The sequence below is a fragment of the Notothenia coriiceps genome, unplaced genomic scaffold (assembly GCF_000735185.1).
Source record: "Notothenia coriiceps isolate Sejong01 unplaced genomic scaffold, NC01 NC01_scaffold00026228, whole genome shotgun sequence".
Taxonomy (NCBI): Eukaryota; Metazoa; Chordata; class Actinopteri; order Perciformes; family Nototheniidae; genus Notothenia; species Notothenia coriiceps.
Window position 1 is genome coordinate 514,265 of NW_011358929.1, and position 23,750 is coordinate 538,014.

The 23,750-nt window shown below is 42.6% G+C and overlaps 1 protein-coding gene across 1 annotated transcript; it reads left to right on the forward strand.

Moving 5' to 3' along the window:
- Positions 1–4,541: 4,541 nt before the first annotated feature.
- On the forward strand, positions 4,542–16,420 carry LOC104956716 (MAM domain-containing glycosylphosphatidylinositol anchor protein 2-like). The gene is made up of 4 exons (XM_010784247.1): positions 4,542–4,643; positions 5,635–5,872; positions 16,038–16,331; positions 16,416–16,420. Exons 1-4 carry the CDS (start codon positions 4,542–4,544, stop codon positions 16,418–16,420), a joined length of 639 nt encoding a protein of 212 aa, XP_010782549.1.
- Positions 16,421–23,750: the final 7,330 nt, after the last annotated feature.

Genomic DNA, 23,750 nt, shown 5'->3' on the forward strand with positions numbered 1-23,750 from the left:
AGGTGTGGCTTGTGCATGTGTGTGTGTGTGGATTGTAGAGCGACAGTGAGGGAACGTGTGTATGTTTCTGGAAGTGAAACGAGGAAGCAGAAAAACAGTGGTCTGTGATGTATTTTGTGAAACAGAAGAACAGCTAAATAAATGCAACGGCCTCCCAAGAAGAGCTCGCCTCTCTCCAGTCATTTAAGCTAAAGTGGGTTATTGAACATGAAGCTTGTTGCTTCTGCCCTCCTCGACTACGGTCTGGGAGCCGACAGGAAAGTTCAACACACAGATGGCCAGTCCGCCCCTTTGTAGCATATTATGTCGATGAGAGATGAGCAGATCGCCACTGGGCTTTCAACTAAATACACAGCCACGCAAAAACTGCGGCATTTGTACAGCTCCTTATGGGTACTGCAATTTGTGAAGTGCTTTCCTCCGTGGTGAAACGATCAGCACTGCACCACGGAGGAAAGCGGCAGAAAGTCACCTGGAGTTAAAGAGAGCGGGGCTGCGTTGCGTGCATGGCTTCCTTCTGCAGGTAGACGCACTCTGGCGGCGGTCTCGTTCAGGATCCGAAAATACAATTTAAATATTTTTGCACACTTATTCCTAGTGTGCCACTGATTACGGTGCCGCGTGCCAATGCTGGCACGCGTGCAAGGGGTTGCCGACCCCTGCTCTATACAGTGTTGTTTACATTCTGTGATGCGCGAGCTGATGACGTCACGTCAAGACGAGTTAACTTTTTTTTCTCAACTTTGTGTAGAAAAATGCGGGGATTATGCGGCCTTTTGATAAATATGCGGCCTTTTAAAAATCTGCGCCATTTTGCTGATTATGCGGTAAATTCTGCGATCGCAGAATCACGTTTTTCTGGAGGGTATAATTAATGATATTTTCTACAACGTAATCATTCTTTCTTTAATGTTGAATATGCTACAATTTGACAAGCCAAATCTTTTAAATAAATAAAATACAGTCTTTCAGTACTTTTTTCACACCTATTAAAGGTGCCCTATAATGTTCATTTTCAGGTTCATATTTGTATTTTATCCCTCTACTGCAGGGGGGGTCAAACTCAAATACACAGTATTTACTATAAACTCAATGTTTATTGCAAAACCTATTGAAATGAACTTATTGCACATATTAAATCTGGAACTAACACAGCTTAAATTATTGCCTATAAAAACAACATTAAACATTAAATAATCAGTTGCATTCATTTTTTATGGCTCTATCTGCAGCTTTTCCAGAGTCATTTCTTATGATTACATTTTTCAAACAGCTTAAAAAAAACAATTTCCCTCAAAGAAAAACCAAGCATGCCCTGTTGTCTCAAGAGAAAAGTGCAGAAGGAAACATCCATTGAAACTCAGTTTGCTGCTCTGTGTTGCTAGCTCAAGCCAGATACTTGGCATCTAATCTTGGGTGCAAGTTCATCAATGTTTGGGGTCAGGCTCTGAGCTGAGGAACTCCTCAAGATTGAGTGAAGGTGTGCGTGCAATATACCAGCGGGCCAGATCTAATAGTAATTCAAAATGATCCTGCGGGCCGAAATTAAATCTACCACCGGCCGGATTTGGCCCCCGGGCCTTGAGTTTGACATATGTGCTCTACTGTGACATGTTTCCATGCTTTAATGTTCAAAAAGCTCTTTATTTTTCTCATAATGCCTGTGCTGCAGCACCTCTTTTCACCCTCTGTCTGAAACCAGAGCCCAGTCTGCTCTGATTGGTTAGCTGGCCGGCTCGGTCGTGATTTGTCAACCGTTTAGAGGTTTCCCGCCCCTTAGAAAATCACACACAATGTGTTAGATGATAGACAATAGAAGGCGACTGTTACATAGTGATGTCATTATGTTACGGATGTAAACAGAGGAGTCCAATTGAGGTGCTTCATGCAGTGGGGGGGGGGGGCTCCCTCTGGAGACACAACACACTACAGGAAAGGAAAAATTCCTAAAAAGCATAATAGAGCCCCTTTAACTAACTTTCATTTCTGTTTTTCCGTTTATTACCTCAACATAGAGCCGAGCAGGTTATAGAGGCTAGTGAGGTGCCCTGGGAAACGTAGGCTGTAACACACCATGCTGTTTGCAAAAGTGTGATTTAACTTTCTTGCTTTGGATGCTAATTATCACAAAAAAACATAAACGAAAACCCCGAAATCAGGAGCTACAATGATTAATGGCACGCAGGATGAAAGAAAAAAGTAAACAAATATTCCAAGAGGTTGGACTGAAAAAAAAAAAGTTTGCCTCCCTCTCCTGCTGCTGTTCACAAGGTGGAGAGTAAAACAGCTTTCATCTCAGGTAAATGAAACAGCAATCAGTTCCTCCTTCAAATGAGCCTTGCCTGGGCTTTTACCCGCATCCGATTTCCTTTTTCTGAATCCAAGAGAAGGGTCTGAAGCTAACTGAGTGGCACTACACCAAATTGCAGTAAGTGCATTTCCATTGACACAAAAAGACAAATGAAGACAAGGATTGGGTCTGCTGAAAATTGAAAAGAAGAAGAAAAATGTTCTTATATAACCAAAACATATTTTTAAACACGGGCACATGCCTCATATCCCCTCTGTGCATCTCCTGTGAAACAGCTGACCAGCAAACATGAGGAGAAAGGAGCGAAAAGGTCCTGCGTGATATTCCCTGAGCAGCGCTCGGCATGTTTAGTGTAGCAGCGAGGGCGAGGAGTTGCTGTAAGTCACCGGCTGAGGGAAAACCCTGTGCACTCGCCGAGATGTAATCCATCATCAGTCACTGGTGGATACTTTGACAGTAATGTGGAGAAAAACAACATTTAAGGAGCACGGAGGGCTTTTCCCCACGGTCCACACAGGCCACCATCTACAGGGAGGAGGACAGAACAAAGACCCGGGTATACATGGGGGAAATATGTGTGTTTCTGAGTGTGTGTGGCAGGCAAAGGGGGATTTTTGTGTGCATGCATGCACCTGCATTACTGAAATACCGCTTGACTGCTTTTCAATAAACTTCAACTTCAGTCAGAATGGGTTTCATTTTTCCATGCGCTTCGGGGGAGTGCATCAAGAAAAGGACAGGGAACTCCTTTAGGCAAGCCTGCAAGAGTAAATTGTACTGTAGTGTGTGTGTGTGTGTGTGTGTGTGTGTGTGTGTGTGTGTGTGTGTGTGTGTGTGTGTGTGTGTGTGTGTGTGTGTGTGTGTGTGTGTGTGTGTGTGTGTGTGTGTGTGTGTGAAGTGTGTATGTGCAACTGCATTCACTCAGATGTTCTTTTGTTGTTTTTCTTTGATCCTGTTTTCGTCAAATAAAAAAAAGGGGGCTATGGCTTGACTGAGCTCACATATAAACCATTATTGAATATACTGTATATGCTGCAAAAAAAATATTTTGGGACTAGTTTGTTTCTACGTTAAAAAAACTGCTTCACACCCACTGTCGGAAATACATTTGCCTCACAAATTATTGGATTATGCTGATGTTATTTACCAAAATGCATCCAAAACTGACCTCCAACCCCTCAACAAAGCATCCAATAATCTCTTTAAGTTTTTCTCTTGGATGTCACTACACGACTCATTACTGTTAACTTTAATGTATAGCTCACTAAAATGTCCTCCACTCAATACAAGAAAACATATTAACTGGCTGCAACTCTTATTTCTACAACAGTTTTTAGTACCGTTTTCCTCCATATATCATTTTACTCTCTCCACACAATACTTTAACTCAGTGGTTCTCAACTGGTCAGGCCTCCGGACCCACTTTTTCCTTAGTGAATAGATTGCGACCCGAAAGTTTTAACTACTCAAATCTGTTCAACAAAAAATCGTGCAGTAATATATACTCTTTTCAGCATACATTATGAATTAAAGTAATAATAATAATAAATGGGATTTATATAGACCCAAAGACGCTTTACATTATGAGTCAGGTCGACAAACAAAACAAGAACAAAAACACAAACAAAAACATAAACAAAACAAAAACAGAAAAGCAGTCAGGAGGATGTTGGTTCAGAGGGGGGAGGGGCGGGTTTAAGGATAAGCAGAGTTGAAGAGGTGGGTTTTGAGACGGGACTGGAACAGGGTGAGGGAATCAGACTCACGGAGGTCTTGGGGGAGTTCCAGAGCTTCGGGGGTGCCACAGAGAAGGCTCTGTCCCCGAAGCTCCGGAGTTTGGCCTTGGGGATTGAGAGCAAACCGGCTGAGGTGGATCTGAGGGACCGGGGTGGTTGGTAGAGGATGAGGAGGTCAGCGAGGTAGGGGGGGGCCAGATGGTGGAGGGCTTTATAGGTGAGGACCAGGAGTTTGTAGTGAATGCGGTGTGAGACGGGAAGCCAGTGGAGTTCTTTGAGGACCGGGGTGATGTGATGCCATGATTTGGTGTGGGTGAGGAGTCTGGCGGCTGCGTTCTGGACACGCTGGAGTCTGTTGAGGGATGTTGTGCTGATGCCGAAGAGGAGTGAGTTGCAATAGTCAAAGCGGGAGGAGATGAAGGCGTGAATGAGTCGCTCAGCTGCGGGGCGGGTGAGAGAGGGACGGAGTTTGGCGATATTGCGGAGGTGGAAAAATGAGGATCGATGGCACCCCTGTTTCCCCCTCCACCCAGGCACGCAACCTTGGCGTGATATTCGACCCCACCCTCTCCCTCGACCCCCACATCCGCCAAGTTGTAAAAACCTCATTTTTCCACCTCCGCAATATCGCCAAACTCCGTCCCTCTCTCACCCGCCCCGCAGCTGAGCGACTCATTCACGCCTTCATCTCCTCCCGCTTTGANGGATTTTGGAAAATAGCTCGAAATAAGGTCTGAAAATGATAAAAGTAGGGTAGACATGTGGAGATTATCCGACTGAACAAAACGTGATCAGTCTCTTAAATGTGTGTCAACCACAGACCTTATTTCGAGCTATTTTCCAAAATCCTATGGAGAAATTGCATTGCTTTTTTGTCGAGGGAACCGGAAGAAGCTTACTTCCGGGCTTTAGGATGCGTCACTCCACCACTCTATAGCAGGAAGTGGATCAAAACCTTGAGCCAGGGGAGTCCAAACATCGGCCCTCAACAAAATTCAAAAAGTATAGTGAAATATGGCCCATAAATTAAACTTGTGCTTGTCTATTGTATTATTGAACTTCTTAAATATATATGTAAAAATATATTACACAGTAGTATGCATGTGTTAATAAGCCCACTTTGCAAATAAATTCAGACAATCAAAGCTGGAAACATTTTCTAACCAATCTAAGATGATAAGAAAAAAACCAAACAACTTGTTAACATAACAAGCTTGAAATATACCCATTATTTCCCCTTATAATAAGCAATCTGAGGCTTCTGTTCTAAGGAATGAGCTGCAACACTTTTTGTAACAAAATAAATGAAACCCTATGGGGAGCTGTGATGTAGGCTTTTTTTTTCTTAAGGTATTTTCAAGTATCAAGCATCCTTTACCTACATTTGATTGATTTTTCTAACTTACAACTTAACTTATGGCCCACTCCTTGGTATATTTTTCTGTATGTGGCCCTCGGTGAACAAAGTTTGGACACCCCTGCCCTGAGCTCTGCAGTTGGACCATGTCAAATAAACAGCCACATGCATGAAGTCATAGTGAGTAACTCATCAGTGCAGCATAAATGATGTCATGCTGAATGTCCCAGGTGGAGGCGACCCCACCAGAGGAGCTGACCTTTAGCTGGCTGAAGAATGGCCGTGCCCTGCGGAGCTCGGAGCGTATGGTCATCACCCAGACGGACCCCGACATCTCCCCCGGGACCACCAACCTGGACATCATAGACCTCAAGTTCACCGACTTCGGCACCTACACCTGCGTGGCGGCGCTGAAGGGCGGAGGCATCCCTGAGATCAGCATTGACGTCAACATCTCCTCCACAACTGGTGAGCCTCACACCCCTTTGTGTCAGTGACACATCTACACACCCCCCCCCAACACCTCTGACACATTTACACACATCTCGAAGCTAATTTAGTCACACACACATGCTTTAGACGATCATGCAAGATTGAAAATGTCAAATGACGAAGCAGAGATAAAAAGAAACAGGCAGTGTTTCTTAGACTGTGGCACGTCAGCTTTTTAAAGGAAACTAAATCAAACAGAAGGTCTAATTTTGTTTTGTTTTTGCTATCAATCCTATCAGTTTATTATTCCAATGGTTTCCAGCTAACCTTTTTTCTTTGTTAAAACTAAGGATTTTAAACTGTATCCATTGCATTGTAAATCTATTTTTTACGACAACGATAAGTCCAGTAGTTCAAAGTTAAACTTGCTATACACTTTGTAATTACAAGTAGAATAAATGATTTAGCTTGCTATGGCTCTAGGTAAGTAGTTTCTAAAGTTAAACTTGAACTTAAAAATGATTGTAACATGTCAAATCAACCTGATTTTTCAAGTAGAGTTGCCATGTTATAAAATAATAGGAATGGTAGCAAAATGTGAAAAAAGACTAGCTTGTAGGATGTTTTTGTTTTCCTAAATTGGTCAGTTCATCCAAATCCTTTAGAATGTTTTACAATGGAGGAAATGTAGCATTATCTATTGTATTAACAGAATTGAAAAATTGCAATTTTAGATGTTCTATGTTATTTTAGAGGGAATTTAATGGTCTTTTCTTTTTTTATAAATATATATATTTATTGCTTAAGTAGCACAAGCAAAACGTATCCGCCTTTGAAAAGATAAAAAGACAAGATACTGGGTGTGTGATTTGGATGAACAGACCCTTTAAATCACTGTCTGCACAGGATAAGAACGCTTATATGTTTTGACTGCTGTTCACTGCCTCACTAAATTCCAGTAATCTGTCCCATGCCAAAGCCTGTTCTACTCTAATTCCTACTCACAGCACCCAACAATTAATGGTCGATTGGACTTCCTTTGAACCAAATCTGAATCCATCCGTCCGACTAATCAGAGACTAAACATCCATTGTCCTCCCATCTAATTGGCTGCCTCCACCACTGTTCCGACTAACGTTTTGTATACATGTACGCGGCATGTTAATAACACACCATACCAGTCCACCTTGTCTACTGAGCTGCATCATTATAGCTTCAATCGTGGCATGTTGAGTAGTCTCATAGAAAGAGAACAGTGTTCCAGTATCTGTTCATTGTGTCATTGTTCCAAAAAGAAGACAAGGCGTAGGTGTTTAAAGAAATCATTCAATCTTTAACAGTTTAATCAAAGGACAAAATCTGCTTTCAAACATCCATTTTCCTTTCCATTGTTTTAGCATCAATCAATGTGAGATGTCATAAGAAAGAAACCAGCTTCACAGGCAACAAAAGAGCCTGACTTACAGTAGATGATTGCTACATAGCACATTGGGTACTGTTAACCATTTGTTCTGCGCATACTCTGCGAGGCTCTGCGATAATGATTGTAAAAGAAACTCATGTAATATGACAGGAATCGTGGTCTTTATCGGTCATTTCCATTGTAAAGTCAATCAAACGGCAGGCATGTGTGGTAATGCTTGGGTGTCACAAGTAATTACTTCATCGTCCATAGAGTAGCAATAGGATGTGATCCAATTGACCCAGTGTGCCGCATTTGGGAATCTCAGATATTCCGTGTGTTGTTGCCACTAGATTGGAGATTAATTGGTTTTCACGTTCGTTTTCCTAGTGTGTTTGTACCTGATAAATTACTTTTGGGTGTGATATTTGCGATTGGGTTCATCGCAATCTGTATTCCACGTTTACCACGCACAAACACAGGCACCTTTACATCCTCTCACGTCTTGCTTTCCTTCCGCGCACACACCTCTCTGCCTCTCACAGCGCGAACATGAAAGCAGTGTGTCGACCTTGGGCGCATAATTATTGTGAGATAATCCTTTGATAATCCCTGCGCTATAAAACAGTGGGATCAATCGCACCTGCCAAGATTGTTTCCTCATTATCTTTTAAGTAGTGCAGTCTCTTCTTTTGGAGTGCCAAGGCGATGGAGTTGCATTAACACAGAACCTTTAATGTGAAACAAAAATGGTGTCTGACTGAGGAAATTACCGAGGAAAATGACTTTTGTGATCATATGAAATGAAAAGTTTCCTTAAGGCTTGAATGTGAGTGCTTCTTAAGCGTTCATTGTTCCAGTCAGATGTGTTTGTATGAAATATTATGAAAGTGTTGCATTGTCTAAGCTGTTCCTCCTCATTGGAAATAATATATTGAATGTTGCGCTTCCACTAACAATACCTGTCGCTTCACTGGGTTGTTTTTCCTGGAGAAGTTCTGTCATGTGAGGCGCTTCTTTCCGTCAGGTTGAGATTGAATCGGAGCAGTGTCTTCACTGAGCGGCACAGTATAGCTGTTGTGAACTAAAGCGTCTTGTGACTGTGCCTCGCCATACGCCTGCGGCCTGTTTTGGGGTGAATAAGCCCTGTTGTTGTTCCTCTGCCTGTTTTCCTGAAGGGAGAGAGCCGAGCCTCAATTAGAAGTCTTAATAAAAGCGTTTAGAGGAGATTACACAGCAGGTCTGCCAGGGTTTTTCGTGCTGGGATAGTGGCTGGAAAGCGATTGAGCCTAAAGTGTTTCTAGTCTGAACACTTTGGAGCTCGCTGGCTGTTCCAGCCTTGGCTCCGGTTCCAGATTCCAAACCCGGATTTAGCCCCAGCCGACGGCACCGCTTTTATAAAAGAGAATATTTATTACGTTCCATTCTTTCAACTCAGATTCCAACGGCCTGCATTATTCCACATTTTTGCAAAACAGGGCTCATATTTACTATCATGGCACGTTTATAAGCAACTTATTTGCTCGTTTGCTTATGAGCGTGGTCTGGAAACAAGGACACCGACCTCCCCATTGGATACTCTCAGGATTAAGAACAGCATGGCACAGGAACAACTGAAAAGAGTTATGAGACTTCTAACTTAGTTGGATAGATACTATCTTATTAATCCTCTCATCATTAGTCTGCATGTTAAATGTGTGTATAGTGGGTGTGTCTTGCTGGATTATTGTGAGATAATAATTGCCATTCTATGGTTATGTGACTTTAGATTGGAGCCACCATTGGGACCGCATTAGAGAAACATCTTTAATAGCATCTAATGATTACGGTTGGATTCTTGACATTTAAAGCTGATACCCGCTTATTGCAGCTCTAATTACTTCAAACACGTGATTCTACGGAACCTGGCGTCCTGGAAACAACACAGCGAGAGCAGTTTGTTGATGCAGCGTAGCATCAGCACTGGGCAGCAGCTCATCCTCAGTCTGATTGATGTTCACAAAGTAAGTATTAGGAGTGAAAGTCACCGCTCTCTTCTTGAGTGAGATAAATCCTCCCGTGATGAGTTCCTCAATTAGCATCCCGCTCACACCTGAGATCCTGGCACCCCCCAGTTTTTCTGTCAATCTAAAGAATCACTGCAGTTAATGAATTAAGCAAATCAATTAAGTGCTCAGTTAATTAAAAATGAGCCAGTTTAATAAATATAAAGTCGTTTATTTATTTTTTTCCTGGTATGAGTTTGAGTCATAGGAATCTGGCTGCAGGCCGGCTCGTCTCTGTGTATCCTCCTTTCAAATGTCCTGTTGTCTGTTTGACTCTGATTCGTCATGAGCTGCCATCACTCCAGTGACCATGCAACATTTGAGTTTAATAGGGACAGTATGGCCGCTGGCTGTTGGCCGGGCTGATGTGCTTGCTTCTGTTGCAAACTCTGCAAACCTTTGCAACACCTACGGGGTGCAAAGGTTCAACTGCTGTCTGGTCACAGTGGGTGGAAACAAATTGTTTGCTGTTTTTTTCCCTCCATGCTTCATACTCATGTAGTTTTCACAAACGGTGGTTCTTTGTTGATGTCAGTCACATGGTCATTTTCTTTTATTGCTTTTTGAAAATGTGTTTTTGTGTTCAGTAGGAAATCCAGCTGGTCCAGCAATTGGCGGTATACACACTTAAAGCTAATCCCTGCCTCCTTAGTTATTGTTGCTATGCACGGCATGCATGCACTTAAAAGAAACAGAGGCAGATTTTAAACTCAGCATTCTGAGCAATTTCTGAAACAATGGGTCCTTGATTTCACACTGAGGGAGACAAAAGCAGGCTTCTCATTTAGCAACCACTGAAATGACATATGTTCCTGATTGTTTATTTAGCCAGCATTTGCTCTGTTGGTTTCTTGATGAAAAACGCCATCTCCAGTTGACTTTTTCTGCGTTTCCGTCTAAAGCAGGAATCAGTTTCTACAGCATCTTTTTGGGGTAAATTTGGAGACAAACAAGCATTTTTATTTTTGTTGGTGTGTTTCTCAGGTTTAGTTGTCGTTGCTGGAGTGGACACTTTCCAAAATCGAATGATCGAATTAATTGATTCATTCCTTACAGTTTTGCTACAGAGGTTAAAAAAGACACCATGTGCCTGAACATGCATATAAATCCAGAGTTTGACAGGGTTGTTGTGTCTAGATTTCCCTAAAGCTATCAATGGAATAATCACTGATCAGGGCAGCAAATGGTCAGTTCGGTGGCATATTAGTCCATAATGAGTTTTCCTGAAACACAGTGAATAGGACATCACTACAGTATCTATCCCCTCAACATTGAAAAGATGGTCCAATCCATTAATTGAAGCATATAAAAAGCAGAAAGATAATGAGAAAAGTACTGCATTTTTGCAATCACACCTTAAAACCTCAAATAAAATGTCTCTGATCACTCTCAAATGCTAAATTAGGTTAGGAACGGCAAACTGAGCTAAAAATAATATCATCTTGGAGCAGTGTTTTCCAGTTTTGGATGAACAAGCCATCAGGGGTCCGGAAACAGGCCCAGTGAGCTGTGAACTGGGATGAAGGGGCCGAACAGATGTCACAAAGCTGGGATGCTGTCCTGAGATGTTTGCCATATGACAACTGTTGATGCCACGGTCATGCCACATCCAGGCATATAACCACCTGGCAGCATTTTTCAGCACGACATCTGTGGTGTTGCTGGGGAAACGTGTCAATGTAAAAAACACTGTTGTCTGTAATCACAATACCTTAATGGCAGTATAGCGGTAGTTATTGTACAGTAGAACTGTTTCCACTTTGATGTGAGTCCATAAAATATGTTAATAAGACTAGAGCACATTATTCCCAGTGTAATGCGTGTAGCCTTGAATGCACCACCTGAAGTCATGCTTTATGGAGGTGGCCATCTGGGAAATCACCTCCCTGTCCAGCTGGAAAAAACCTGGGAGGGAAACATGAATAGAAAACCCTCTACCCTCCCTCATTAACTACTGTCAAACCCCCCTGAGCAATGTACATAAACTCTGGTCCTTTTCAGGCAGTTGTTCACTACTTGGCAGCAGAAAAATGGCGATACTTCAGGTTTGTTTCTTTCTAAACTGGGAATTGGGCCTTCCTTTTACTCTCACCTGTTGGGTAAATGCTTTTGTGTGGAAAGCCGGCTGTTCTACAATCTCCGCCAGATGAATTCATGAGGGGTTAGGGTGATTGATCGCAAGGTAAGTTGTAGGATATCAGGGGAGCTAGAAAATAACACACACACAGTAATATGTTTGGTCAGAAGTGTGTCGCTGCAGTTTATCAATGCACTAAGCCAATTTTAACACATCAGTGGTTATTTATTAGACTTCAGCAACTCAGGATTTATATGCAGCTCTACCACCCTAACATATTCTCAAACGTGTCCACAGTGGACCTCTGAGACTCGTCTCTGTCCCCAGGGGCCCTGGACTCAGAGGAGCAGAAAGCCCTGTCACATTGTGACCAACTCATTGGCCTCAAGCTGTCCAAACACACACACACTCACACATACAGAAACACATTCTGCAGGACTTGCAGTTTTAGAGAGCGCTATGTTGCCGTGGTGACAGGGAGTGATGTCACAGCACTAAACCCGAAAAAGGGGGCAGCCGGAACGTTGTTTATTTTCAAAGACGTCAATGGGCACCACTGGCTCCCGTCAATGTAAGAAAATGCAAAGTGTCGCATATTCTCACGTTTTGCAGTCGGCTCACATTGGGCTCTGTCTGCCGCGGCGCTGCTGGATCCCGCTGAAAGCTTTTCAGCAATCAGTCCCTCCACTCCCTCCACATCATCCCAGCAGAGGCCCTGGAGATATGCTGCCCTGCTGAGGCCAAACAAGGGGGTCCTGTCCCAATTTAGCCCCACAAAGTACACAAACAGACAATGTTTTCAGACTGCAACGACAACAAGAAGCATCCCATTGAGCAACTGAGGCGCGATCACAGCATGGGGTCAGCCGTGGGCGGAAAGAGAAACACTCGGCTATGCACATGCAGAGACATAAAACCACCTAAGCGCGCGCTGCACAAGCATACGCACACAGCGGGCATGCCCTGCAGGCATCACTGGCATTTGGAGGGCTTCGGCACAATGAGAGCACAGTGAAGACCAGGCTAGGTGCCGCACTGAGCCTCTCAGTGGTCAGTCTCACTCACAAAGGCACAGTCTTTACTTGGTAAAAGGGAGAAGGATGAAGAATGCAGCAGAAAAAGTATGTCTGTTTGTGTTTCCGTGATGCTGGGGAGAGAGACAATGGCAGCTGATGGCTAGTATTTGTGCTGCCAAACCCAATAGGCAGAAAACTGTAATTGCCTGTCTAATCTGGGCTGTGGAGAAGCCAGGTGTAATGATGGCAACTCAGTGAATACACCTCTCCTCCACCCTCTAATGGATGCTTGCTGAACCCCCCTTTTCCTGACTCTGTCATTTCTCTGCTTCACTGTTTGGACCCAAGGATACGTTCGGAAAAGTGGAGAAAATATGCTGTGGAAAGAAATATGTCAGCTCTTGACACCTGGCTGCCACAGTCCAGACATTGTGCGAATACCAATCAGCGAGTGTGAGAGTGAAATGAGTGTCTGCTGTCATTGTCTCTGCGGAAGATCATTTTTGCTGCTCGGTTGGTGCCAAACATCATTGCCAAGAGTTATCTGTCAATGACCAGTGTTCATTATCCCAGGCTAATGACACCGACATGTGTATGTATGTTTGTGTAAAGCCAAACAGCATTACATGTTGGTTGCAATGGCTGAAAAGGCTTATTCATCAGCAAAAGTATTTCCCATGTACAGGAGAATTTATTTAACACTGCTATGAACAACATCTAAACATTAACAGTGGATACAATCGCTACATGTGAATGAAAGAGTGTCCATCATGAAGACTTTATCACCAGTTATTATCAACCGAAAACAGTTCCGAGCTTATTCACAATTACTATTTGAGTTGTTGAAGACGGGAAAGGGAAATTCATTTTGAACTTATATTCTTTATTTAGCCAGAAACACGCCTCCAAATGAATGCTAACTGCTCCGTATCTTCATTAAAACATCTCTGTATGTTAACACAATTTGCTATTTTAACTTATAGGGTGCTGTTGTTGTGCTTACAGATAATTTCCATTGCCCTAAGGAAAGTACAAATAATTCAATAAGAGACAATTATGTGAATTGTTGCCTTATTCAGAGACTTTTCCAAATGTCTGAATAAATTATTATTCTGAGTTTCTATATGTTGTTCTGGATGTTTTAAGCACAACCTTAGAAGCCGGGCTGCATGTTTTTTGTAATATTTCATAATCTACAATTCACATCTAGTTTCGCATATGGCTGTTCCAGCATTTTGAGTAAATACTTTTTGAGACACCTTGAGGACAAAAGAGATAACTGGCGGTTGCAAAGTTGAAGTAGCAGTTATATTGTTACCTCTCACCGAGACAGATATGGTAAAAAATAACTATAGCTGGACTCTGCTTCGTTTTCTGGAAATTGCTAGCGATTTCATCACTATAAAACGTCATCGTTGCTTGACTTCATTCCAGCTGCAGTATTGTTTGGGCAGAATGGCAGTGCTTCGAACATCATCAGGGAAGCATGACACGGTTTCATCATTGCTGAAAAGATTTTTACTCCTCGAATTGCTCGCTGTAAACTATTTTTGGGAGCACTTCTACAGAATAGACTTGGGGTCATCTGATGGTTTTGACTTGCACAAAGATACATGAACACAGACATATACACACACACACGCGCGCGCGCGCGCACACACACACACACACACACACACACACACACACACACACACACACACACACACACACACACACACACACACACACACACACACACACACAGAGAGCACACTCTATGAGCCAGTGTACTTTGCCAGGTTTGCTAATTAAACAAATGTACTTGGCTAGCTTTCTTGATGAGGAACCAGACTGCCTAGTCCAACCTGCTAGTTTTCCTGCTTTCCGAAGTGAGAATACATAGATATATATACACACACACATTCACACACACATTCACTGAAACCTGCAAATGTGTCCAGCAATTTGCCTCTACGCACTTATTTTATTATTCATTGTTCCTTTCAGTCAAGGCTCTTAGTGTCCGTTAAACAAAGGCAAACTATTTATTGGGTCATATTTTCTAACACGGACAGCAATAACGCTCTATCACCTTTGGGAGTGTTCTGTTGTAAACTCTGAAATATATGATGCTGTGATGAGATTGAGTAGCTGCACGAGGAGGCGGGCGGAGAAGTAAAAAGCTGCAGAGAGCGATGGTAATGATGGTGATGGTGATAAGAATTATGAATGTTGTAATCTCAATGGCAAAATCAATCCTGGAAATAGTACTGGGATGAGAAAGCAATGTGATGATCAACATTATGATGGAAATGTGACAAGGATGATGATGATACTACTGCTGATGAGAATGGCAATGTTGACGATGATGTTGATGGCATCTTGGAAGGGCAATGCCTTGCTTAGGCAGATGTAGAGTACATAAAGTGTGTTTGTAGTTGGATTATTAGGTGGATACTTTAAGCTTCACATCAGCGATTTATAGCCTCTTTCTACTGCAGGAACTTTTCCAAGGGACTAGGAACTATTGCAGAAACCGTACTTTGAAATCGATCGGAGGAATCTGAGAATACATTAAGTTCTTCTGCCGTAGTCCTTGGTGACAAAACACTGCCGGCTGTGAGTCTGGCCCAGGAACTGTAGGGTGGGAGTTCACAGTGCTGAACCTCACGGATTGGTCAAACATAATAAGACTTCTGCAAACCTTCATTCCTACCGTAAGCAAGTACAAGGTGCCACTAGGATCAATACTAGGCCAAGGGGTCATTTATCGATGTGAAAGACAAACTTATATTGCCATGTTTACCGAGTAATCCAAAAAAAGCAAGAGAGAGCTGAGAGCGCAGATGAAACAAGTAAAGATAGGAAGAAAATCAAAGGAGTTAAAACAGGTGGCTGTTATCTTAGCTTCTCATACTGGACTGGAAGCAGGGAGAGACTGTCTCTGTTGAAAAGTTAAGCATATAATCAACAGTTTTGATCTATAATCTTGGCCACAGTCAGAGACTACCTGGAGTTTTTGGTCACCGTGAGGTTGCCAGAAAACCGTGGGAGCGACTTCAGAAAATGTGTGTGACTGTGGCCAAAATTACTGATTAAACCAAGGACAAATACAAAAACATTTTTTAAGTCCTGTTAATGAATCCATCCCTCTTAAAGTCCCACATTTCAGATATATGTTCTTCTTATTTGTATAGTTTCTATACAGTTCTTCAGCTAGAGTTGAAAAACAAACAAGGGCTCACAGTTCCTGAGTTCCTAATATCTATAAATGATTGGTCCAAAAAAGAGCATTTGTTGTTCATTTTCTTTGACCATCATGGTCGCAAAGTGTACTTGCTTGTCCGCTCTTCATTGCATTGTTCATTGTTTGCCATTGCTTGATTTGCATTGAACTTCCTCACTGCTGCCCCCCATGATGGTTTTACTTCTGGTACATGGTCAGATCGTTCAGTTCCAGCCATTAGCCATTACCGCTGCTAATATCTGCATGGTCCTTCCATATAAGCTGTGTATGTTGCTGATATTCATTGCCATTGCAACTTGTTGGATGCTCATTCGCTTCCCCCCTCCATGCCGCCCACACGATCCCCTCCCCCCGTCGACGATTTCCTCTTACCCCGCCTGCTGACTTTCTAGAGCCCCATATCAGTCCCTCCTCTGTTTTTCTCTTTCTTAGTTCCCCCCAACCTGACAGTCCCTCGGGGCAAGTCCCCCCTGGTGACCCGCGAGGGTGACACAGTGGAGCTGGAGTGCCTTGTTTCAGGAAAGCCCAAACCCATCATCTTGTGGTCGAGAGCCGACAAGGAGGTGCCAATGCCGGACGGCAGCATGCAGATGGAGAGCTATGACGGCGTGCTGCGGATTGTCAATGTTTCCAGGGAGATGACGGGCTCGTACCGCTGCCAGACCAGCCAGTATAACGGGTTCAACGTGAAGCCCCGGGAGGCCGAGGTGGAGCTGATTGTACAATGTGAGTAAATGAAACTGTATGTGTAGTGTATGTGATTATGTAGGTGCGTTGAATGTTTCTCTGATGTATTTTCTGTGTTCGCAGTGTAATTAATCCTTATATTCAGGTCCAGTGTGACCAAAACTGAACATGCCTACATTTCTCTCCTTCCACGCCCATCCAATTTCCTTCTGAAGGCTGTACAATTAGTCCAGTCCCCTGGTGTCCTCAGCCGGGTCTGAGAGGAAACAGCTCTTACTCCACCTCTTACATTAATGGGGGGGGGGACTTTATCTGCTGACTGTGAACTGTGGCGAACTATTATTAACTGAGATCAAAAGCCCTAGTTACAGATGTCCACACTTATTAGGGTCTTTGCATGTTTGTGTGTGTGTGTGTGTGTGTGTGTGTGTGTGTGTGTGTGTGTGTGTGTGTGTGTGTGTGTGTGTCTTTTGACGCTCAAGTTGGAGAAGACCCAAAGAGTGTGTGCCATATCCCCGGGGCCTTAGACCCCACACTACTGTCACTCATTCGGAAACCTCTTCCTTTTCTTAAAATGTCACATTCAAAGATTGCTTAACGGCTAATTAGCGAGTGGCTAATTTATTCCCACTACTATTCATTCTCTATTCATTTATGGAGATTTGAATTTGAATATTTTGAATGAACATCAGGGATTCAAAGCGTTTTCACTCATTCAAGAGCTTGGGATGTTTCTCTCTGCCGGAAAAAAAGAACAGAAGAAGGATAGGAAGGAAATGAAAGCGATCTATGTAGGGTGCTACCAATCTCTGGCAAGTGATTATAGGAAACAGAAAAAGTCTCATAGCCACAGTTTCATTGTTTTGCTCATGGCCTACTTAGTTAATCCGTACATTCTTCCTTCTGAACTAACCGTAATCTAGAAAGAACCTGTGCAACAGTGTGTCCGTTTTAAACTACTCTGACATGCGTAGACATTAACAAGCTCTATGCTGACGACCATGTTTTAAATCTCCGCCCCCAGTGGACTTGCCAAACGTCGGAATGCATGAAATATTTCAACAGATTTTGAAGTGTGAACAATAAAACTGAATTATGGCCGCAGCTCAAACTAGGCTTTGATTCAAGATGAACTTGACACACCCACGACCAATATTTTTGATTGAAGAAGAACAAGAGCGGCCTCCATGCTGTTCTTTCTGACGAGGATTAGCCCATGACTGCCATTTTTTACAACATTTTTTATGTGACTCTATGATGTTCACGTTTCAGCTTAGTTGTAACCCACTGGGCTGCGTTAAGAGTATTAATGAAGTTTTGATGTGCTTTGAAGAAGACTGTGTTACATTTTTGGCCAAATTGATTATGATTATGCAGCAGTGACAGCTCATATCAAAGGTTAGTGGTTTGCTACGCAGCAGTACTGACTCCAAAAGTAAACAAAGGCTCTGGACTTTTTGGATGGCCTTCATTAATTAGAAACACTCGATAGAGACACATTGTTGTGTAGATTAAAAAGAGATTAGTGGCAATGGCTTTTTTTAATATAAAAAATGCTTCTGTATGTTCAATAAAGGAACTAACACACCTCCATATACTAACCCCTGCCTCAGTTGTATAAATGCAGTAAAAGAATGGATGATGCTGCCCTCCCCTCTGCCCCCTCTCAGCAGTGAGAGCAGTTAATGCCACAGGCAGCAATAGTTCACAGTGATTTTGCCTACCGTTTGGAAACCAGCAGGGGGCACGTACTGTATCATTTTTTTCTCAAGGCAGCACAATTAGAACAGTGAAAAGCAAATAAGCACTAACTGTCCAGAAGCTTTTCAAAATACAGCGACAATTACTCAGCATGTATGAAAGGAAAAAAGTATTTCTTTTTTTTCTCCCTGCATCCACAGCTGCTTTACTTTCTAAAGCTCTCTTTGCAAATCACTGACAAAGATGATACTTACAGCCCAAAATTAAAATAATTCTTCCGATTGAGTAAAGGAGAATTCTCCTTATCTGAGCATATAAAATGTCCTCAAGCCTTAATATAATTATTACAGTTATAGAGTATCTAGGACTATTAAGTGGAAAAAGCAATATGTCATAACTACGATGCTAGGCATGAGACATAAATATTGAATTTATTGTTTATCTTTTGTAAAACGTCATATTAAATCCAAAAATGAACCCCCAATTTCCTAAACCCTTATGGCGTTCCAGCACCATCTGCCGCCATGTTAGCCAGTGTGCCCATGTTTCACCCGGCATGTGACCAAGGACTCTCTCTTTGCTATCTTTAGGCATTGAATCAATTTTTTCCCCCACACTTTGCACCTGTGAAGTGTAACATTCAATACAAGCATGCTCTTATTTTTTAAACATGGCATAAAAATAATATTTGATTATGCATTTAAATTGATATTGACCTTTTTAAATCAACTTTATTGATCTAATGTCACTCACCCAATTTCTTTTATTTGTCTTGTTTCCATTTTTGGCTCTCAATGCTCTTAGCTATCGATGCAAATAATAGATACAAGTCAATAGTGTCAGTCCTGATCAGTTCACCCAGACCTTTTTTTGATACATGTTTTGAAGTTGGGAATACACATCTACATTTTTTAGGAGATATGTTGGGACATCACCACATCCACCTTAGATATTGTGATTAAGAGACTATCATTGGCTCAAAGTTACTTTGTGTGTTAATTAGTTGAAGGGGCCCTAATATGCTTATTTTCAGGTTTCATAATTGTATTTTTAGCCTCTACTCTGCCTCTTTTCACCCTCTGTCTGAAACCAGAGCCCAGTCTGCTGAAGAGTATCTTACTAAAAAACCCAAACACATTCTAACAAGTCAGTGTGACTTTTATAAGAGTAAAGTGACCAGCTGATCCCAGCGCTGTGGGGGAGGAGAACTGATCTAATTAGTGATGCTAGGTCAATCCTGCTGAAGACGAAAGTGTCTCATATTCTTCCAACTCTGGCAGACATTCATGGTGTACAATATATTATAAAATGCTCAGGTAATGTAGGTGAAAGGTGCACACAGCAACACATTCCCACCTTAGCTGTAGAAAGGTATTTAAACGGCAAATGGTCAAGTGAAAAATCTGTCTAACTGTTTTCCTCTAAAGTCTCCTCTGAAGGAGAAGACATCCAATGGCATTCTGCTAATATTCAATATTCATGAAATACAGATTCAAAGAATTAAAGAAGCTGTGCTGTATTCAATTAAACCAGTATATTCCCACACAAAGTATAGTTACATTGTTTATAAAGCAGCTGCAAATGTGCAATCAGTACTTGTTTAGCGAAGAATTGTCAACAAAATCGATAAATATTGGAAATATGACGGAGCCTTGGTGCAACTGGGATGCAACTCATCCACATCACGGACATCTGGGTACAGGAACACGAGGAGAGGAGGAGGTTAGGCAATACGTCCTTCCTCAGAGATCATAAGCAACAAAAAGAAGAGAACACAGATGAGATGTTATAGAAATAAGAATAACAAGAACGAATAAAATAAATCAGACAGTACATTGAATCACAAACTGCCCCAGTGTCTGGTATCACAGAGTGAATGAAAGAGCAGAGGAGGAAAAAGACCTTCAGACTATAAACTCAGGTGGCCCTCACCGGCTACTGAATGTACAATGAATGCAAAATAATTCAAAGATCCAAGTTTTATATTCATCACATACTTTCATGGCCTAGATCAATCCAAAGGGACACAGTGAATGCTTAGAAACAAACCTTTAGCGTTTTTTTCCAGAAGCAAAGGCGTTACTCCCTCGAAGGTCCATGGCCCTGTGTTAGAGTGGAGGTCAATCACGAGCTCTATAGCAAGATGTTCCATCTCTGACACCCAACCAGTGAAGGTCACCTCCTCTCACACGCTGCTGCTGCTGCTGCCCTCCCTGTCTCAGTGACAGTGGACAGAGGTCACTTATGGCGCATTTCCACTTCAGGGCCTCGCACGGCTTATTACGGTATAGTTAGGCCTTGGTAGGCCAGGCTCACTTCATGCTGCATTTCCATTACAGTTTAGGAACTGGGGTAGTAACTATCGTAACACAGTGTAGACGGAGCCGTGACGTCATCTTCAATGGGGAACACAAAACCAACATCAGTCGTTAGTTGTTAGCACTCAAGCTCACAGCTCCTCATATCTGTTCAGAAACTAGAAAAAAGTTAAACAAGTACAAACCACAGACTGTCTGTGTCATGGCGAATACAGTCGCTATTATGTCTGTATAGGCCGTTGTTGTGAGTGTGGACGGTCGGAGCATATACTGCGTTAGCTTAGCCGATCTCCATTCAGAAAACACGCATTTTAAAAGGTTTTTCGCCTGCCGTCTGTCTGCAGACTTGTCAAAGCATTAATTCATGGTTTTTACTAACCGGTATCAGTATGTTGTTACTTCGGCATACTTTTGAAACGTGTATTACAATTAAATCACGGTAAAATAGATTCATTTTGTTGTAGTTGCCAGCGATTCTCTCACTAGTTTAGCATACTCAGCCGGCCCGGAAAGAACCTCGATTTTGGAGAGCCAGAAAAACTGTGAAAAAGTAGCCGCTAGCCGGAACTACGTCTAGTGGAAACGCAACCAAAAACGGGCATGGCACGGCACGCTTAAACCGCGCTCCACGCTGTAGTGGAAATGCGCCATTAGTCATACTGACTGTTGCTAGTGACACTTAAATGAAGAAGACATGCCTCAGGAGGAGTAATCTGTTCTAAGATGTAACAGTTTCAGCATACGTTTGTGTCATAGGAAGACACACATCCATTCACTCCTAATAATTCTGCCTCCTCCTTCCAACCCGATTGTTTCTGAGAACCCAATTACTTCTTATTATGTGGTTTTATTTAAATAAAGCACCTTTCCTGCGCTACAGTTGTTGATGTCGTGCGGCACTTTCATCTGTTCGCCATCATCTTCAAAGCAGAACACCTAATGAAGAGATTTATCCGGGCTTCTGTATTGATAAATCAATCATTCTGCCGTGTTCTCACTTCAGAGCCAGTTCTGTTGCTCTACAGACTCTCGTTACTTATTAATACTATGCTTCAAAGCCCAAGTGTATAAAGCACAAACAATCTGTTTCTAGAGTTGTTGTATTGCTTTGACGCGTTTTCAGTGTTTCGGGGTAAATGTCCACCACATGTACACATCAGCTGTTGGCCCTGTATTGTTTGCCAAATACATAGACCTTTGCTCGTCTTTCCCAGCTTGTGAATTTACTTTATTAGCACACTTCGGCCCCGCTCTTGTTGTTTGCTCAGTACTCTGTGTTGGTATGCCCCCCTCCCTTCTTTTTCTTGGCCTGTCTCTTGGTGCGTAAGCACAAGCCAATCCCCCTGAGATGCTTTTCTCGCCTGCATTTCCAGGTCCCAGCGTGAGCCACCCGTCTTTGGTGGTGAGCCATGTGCAAAGCCGCGTTTAGTAACTTGATCAAGGGACCAAGGTACAGTCCTCTGAAGCAAAGAGCATTAGAGGCGTGAAGGAACGACTCTGGCAAGTCAACAGCTTTGATGTGTAAAAACCTGCATCTGTTGGCTGGCGGAGGCGCCTCCAGGAGGAGAGGTAGAGGGAAGGGAAGACGAATGCCTCCGGAGTCGTCGCTCTAATAGAATTGCAAACGCCAAATCCCAAGCTGTGACACCCTAATGTTCTTAGTCAAACTGACTTGGCATGGTCCAGGGGCTTGTGAGAGTGAAGAAACAGGGAGAAATAGGAAGCATAGAGCGCTCTCCTGTCCTAGATACCCCTGTCTGTCAGAGCGAGAGTTATCAAGCTCTACTCCAGCCCAGATGCACGGCTTTCTTTTATCCATACTTCCATTCTGTTCCTCCTCAACTCGCCCCTGACACCTGCCTGATGCCAACGAGCGATCGCCCCCCTGAGCGAGCAGTTGCTATCTGACATACATCAAAAAGTCACACCGGGATTAAGAGCTACTGTTTTAGCAAAAGTAATGAGCAGAATTACACGATTATTGTTTTTAATTAATTTCCCTTTCTGCATCAGGAAGGCCTGCGATGCTGGCCCCTGAGGCCCACTCTAATGTGAATCATATTAGAGTGATTCACATTAGCCTAACGCCAGCAAATTAATCTTTCGCATTACAGCAGGGCTCGCACACCGCATTTGGGGGATGAAATTTTAATAACCCTTTTTTATGGAACAATATTGAATTGATCAGCCGCATCAAATCCACACCAGAAAAGGTCAGCGAGTATGTAGGTTGTAAACAGAAGCCTGCTCAAGGCCTAGACAGAATAATTTATAACTCGGTCAATGGCTGAGCTAAACCTATTAGCGGATCACCAGGCTTCTGCTGGCGCTTAGGAGTCTACATTGATTATCATTAATTGTATATTTAAGTTCATAAATTATCCCCTAAGTTTTAATAACAATATGGTAATGCAGACGCTGCTTAAGTTCATTGTTTGATTGCAGCGGCTGTATCGTGAGGAAAGGAAGAATCCTTGATGCATAGCAGTGTTTCCTACATTATTCAACACAGGAATGCATTATAAATCAGCGGAATCAGAGTTATCATTATATATTCTGTATATATCAGTTTGACTAAATGTGTTTAAGGCTTGATATTGTAGGATGTTGTTCCACAAAGGTTATTTTCCCACAAGAACGCTTTCGCTTCCATACAAAACAAGGCCTTCATTTCTTTCATACTCCCACATGCTGATGCTGAAGGCTGTGGTTTGAAAAACGTGATATATTTCTTAATGCAGCGCTAGTATGTCACAAGTTAAGCCGAAATGTGTCAATAGGTAGTGAATACATTAATGTATCAACAAAGGAACAAGGTCTCTATTTCTAAGGTCGCATTCAAACCTAATACTCTGCTTCTCTGGTGCGCACCAGGCGACAGTTTGTTACATTGTTTCATTTTTCAGAAGGTTCGGTTTGCGATCACACGGGCAAAACTCAAACTGACCATAAACTTTAAACACAAGTCACGTGTACGGAAATGCTGTTCAACAATTGGTCAGACAATAAGGGGGTAAAAACGCAAATCCCGGCAATTTCTACCGGAGCCTCCGCCATGGAGCATCGGCAGGTTATTTTCATGCTGCTGTTAATCTGGAGAGCACATCAACAGACTCTAGTGGACAGCACATATGATGATAAGCAGACGACGTGCGTTAAAAAACATTATAACATAATCAAAGTCAACTTTATTCTATTATATATTTATTTATCATAATGAGAGACGTTGTGCAGTAAGGAGGGGCGTTTCACTGACGACAGGTGACTCTTACTTTTATGTATGCTACAGTTGACGGAGCATTTTCACTTTACACGACACTGTTCAACACTTCATTCTGCTTCACTCTTTCGCTGAAGATTTTGAAGACATCCGCGTTCTTGTGACTCCTAACCTGCAAGCGGTCCGAGACCACCTGTTTTAGGCGGACCAGAGTCCGGT

Bases quoted from the DNA above. Each gene is read 5' to 3' on its own strand.
- LOC104956716 (XM_010784247.1), top strand. From the start codon at position 4,542: ATGAGGATCGATGGCACCCCTGTTTCCCCCTCCACCCAGGCACGCAAC. The intron at 4,644-5,634 runs GTAAAAACCTCA...TGAATGTCCCAG, and splicing joins ACCCCCACATCCGCCAAGTT to GTGGAGGCGACCCCACCAGA. The intron at 5,873-16,037 runs GTGAGCCTCACA...TCTCTTTCTTAG, and splicing joins CAACATCTCCTCCACAACTG to TTCCCCCCAACCTGACAGTC.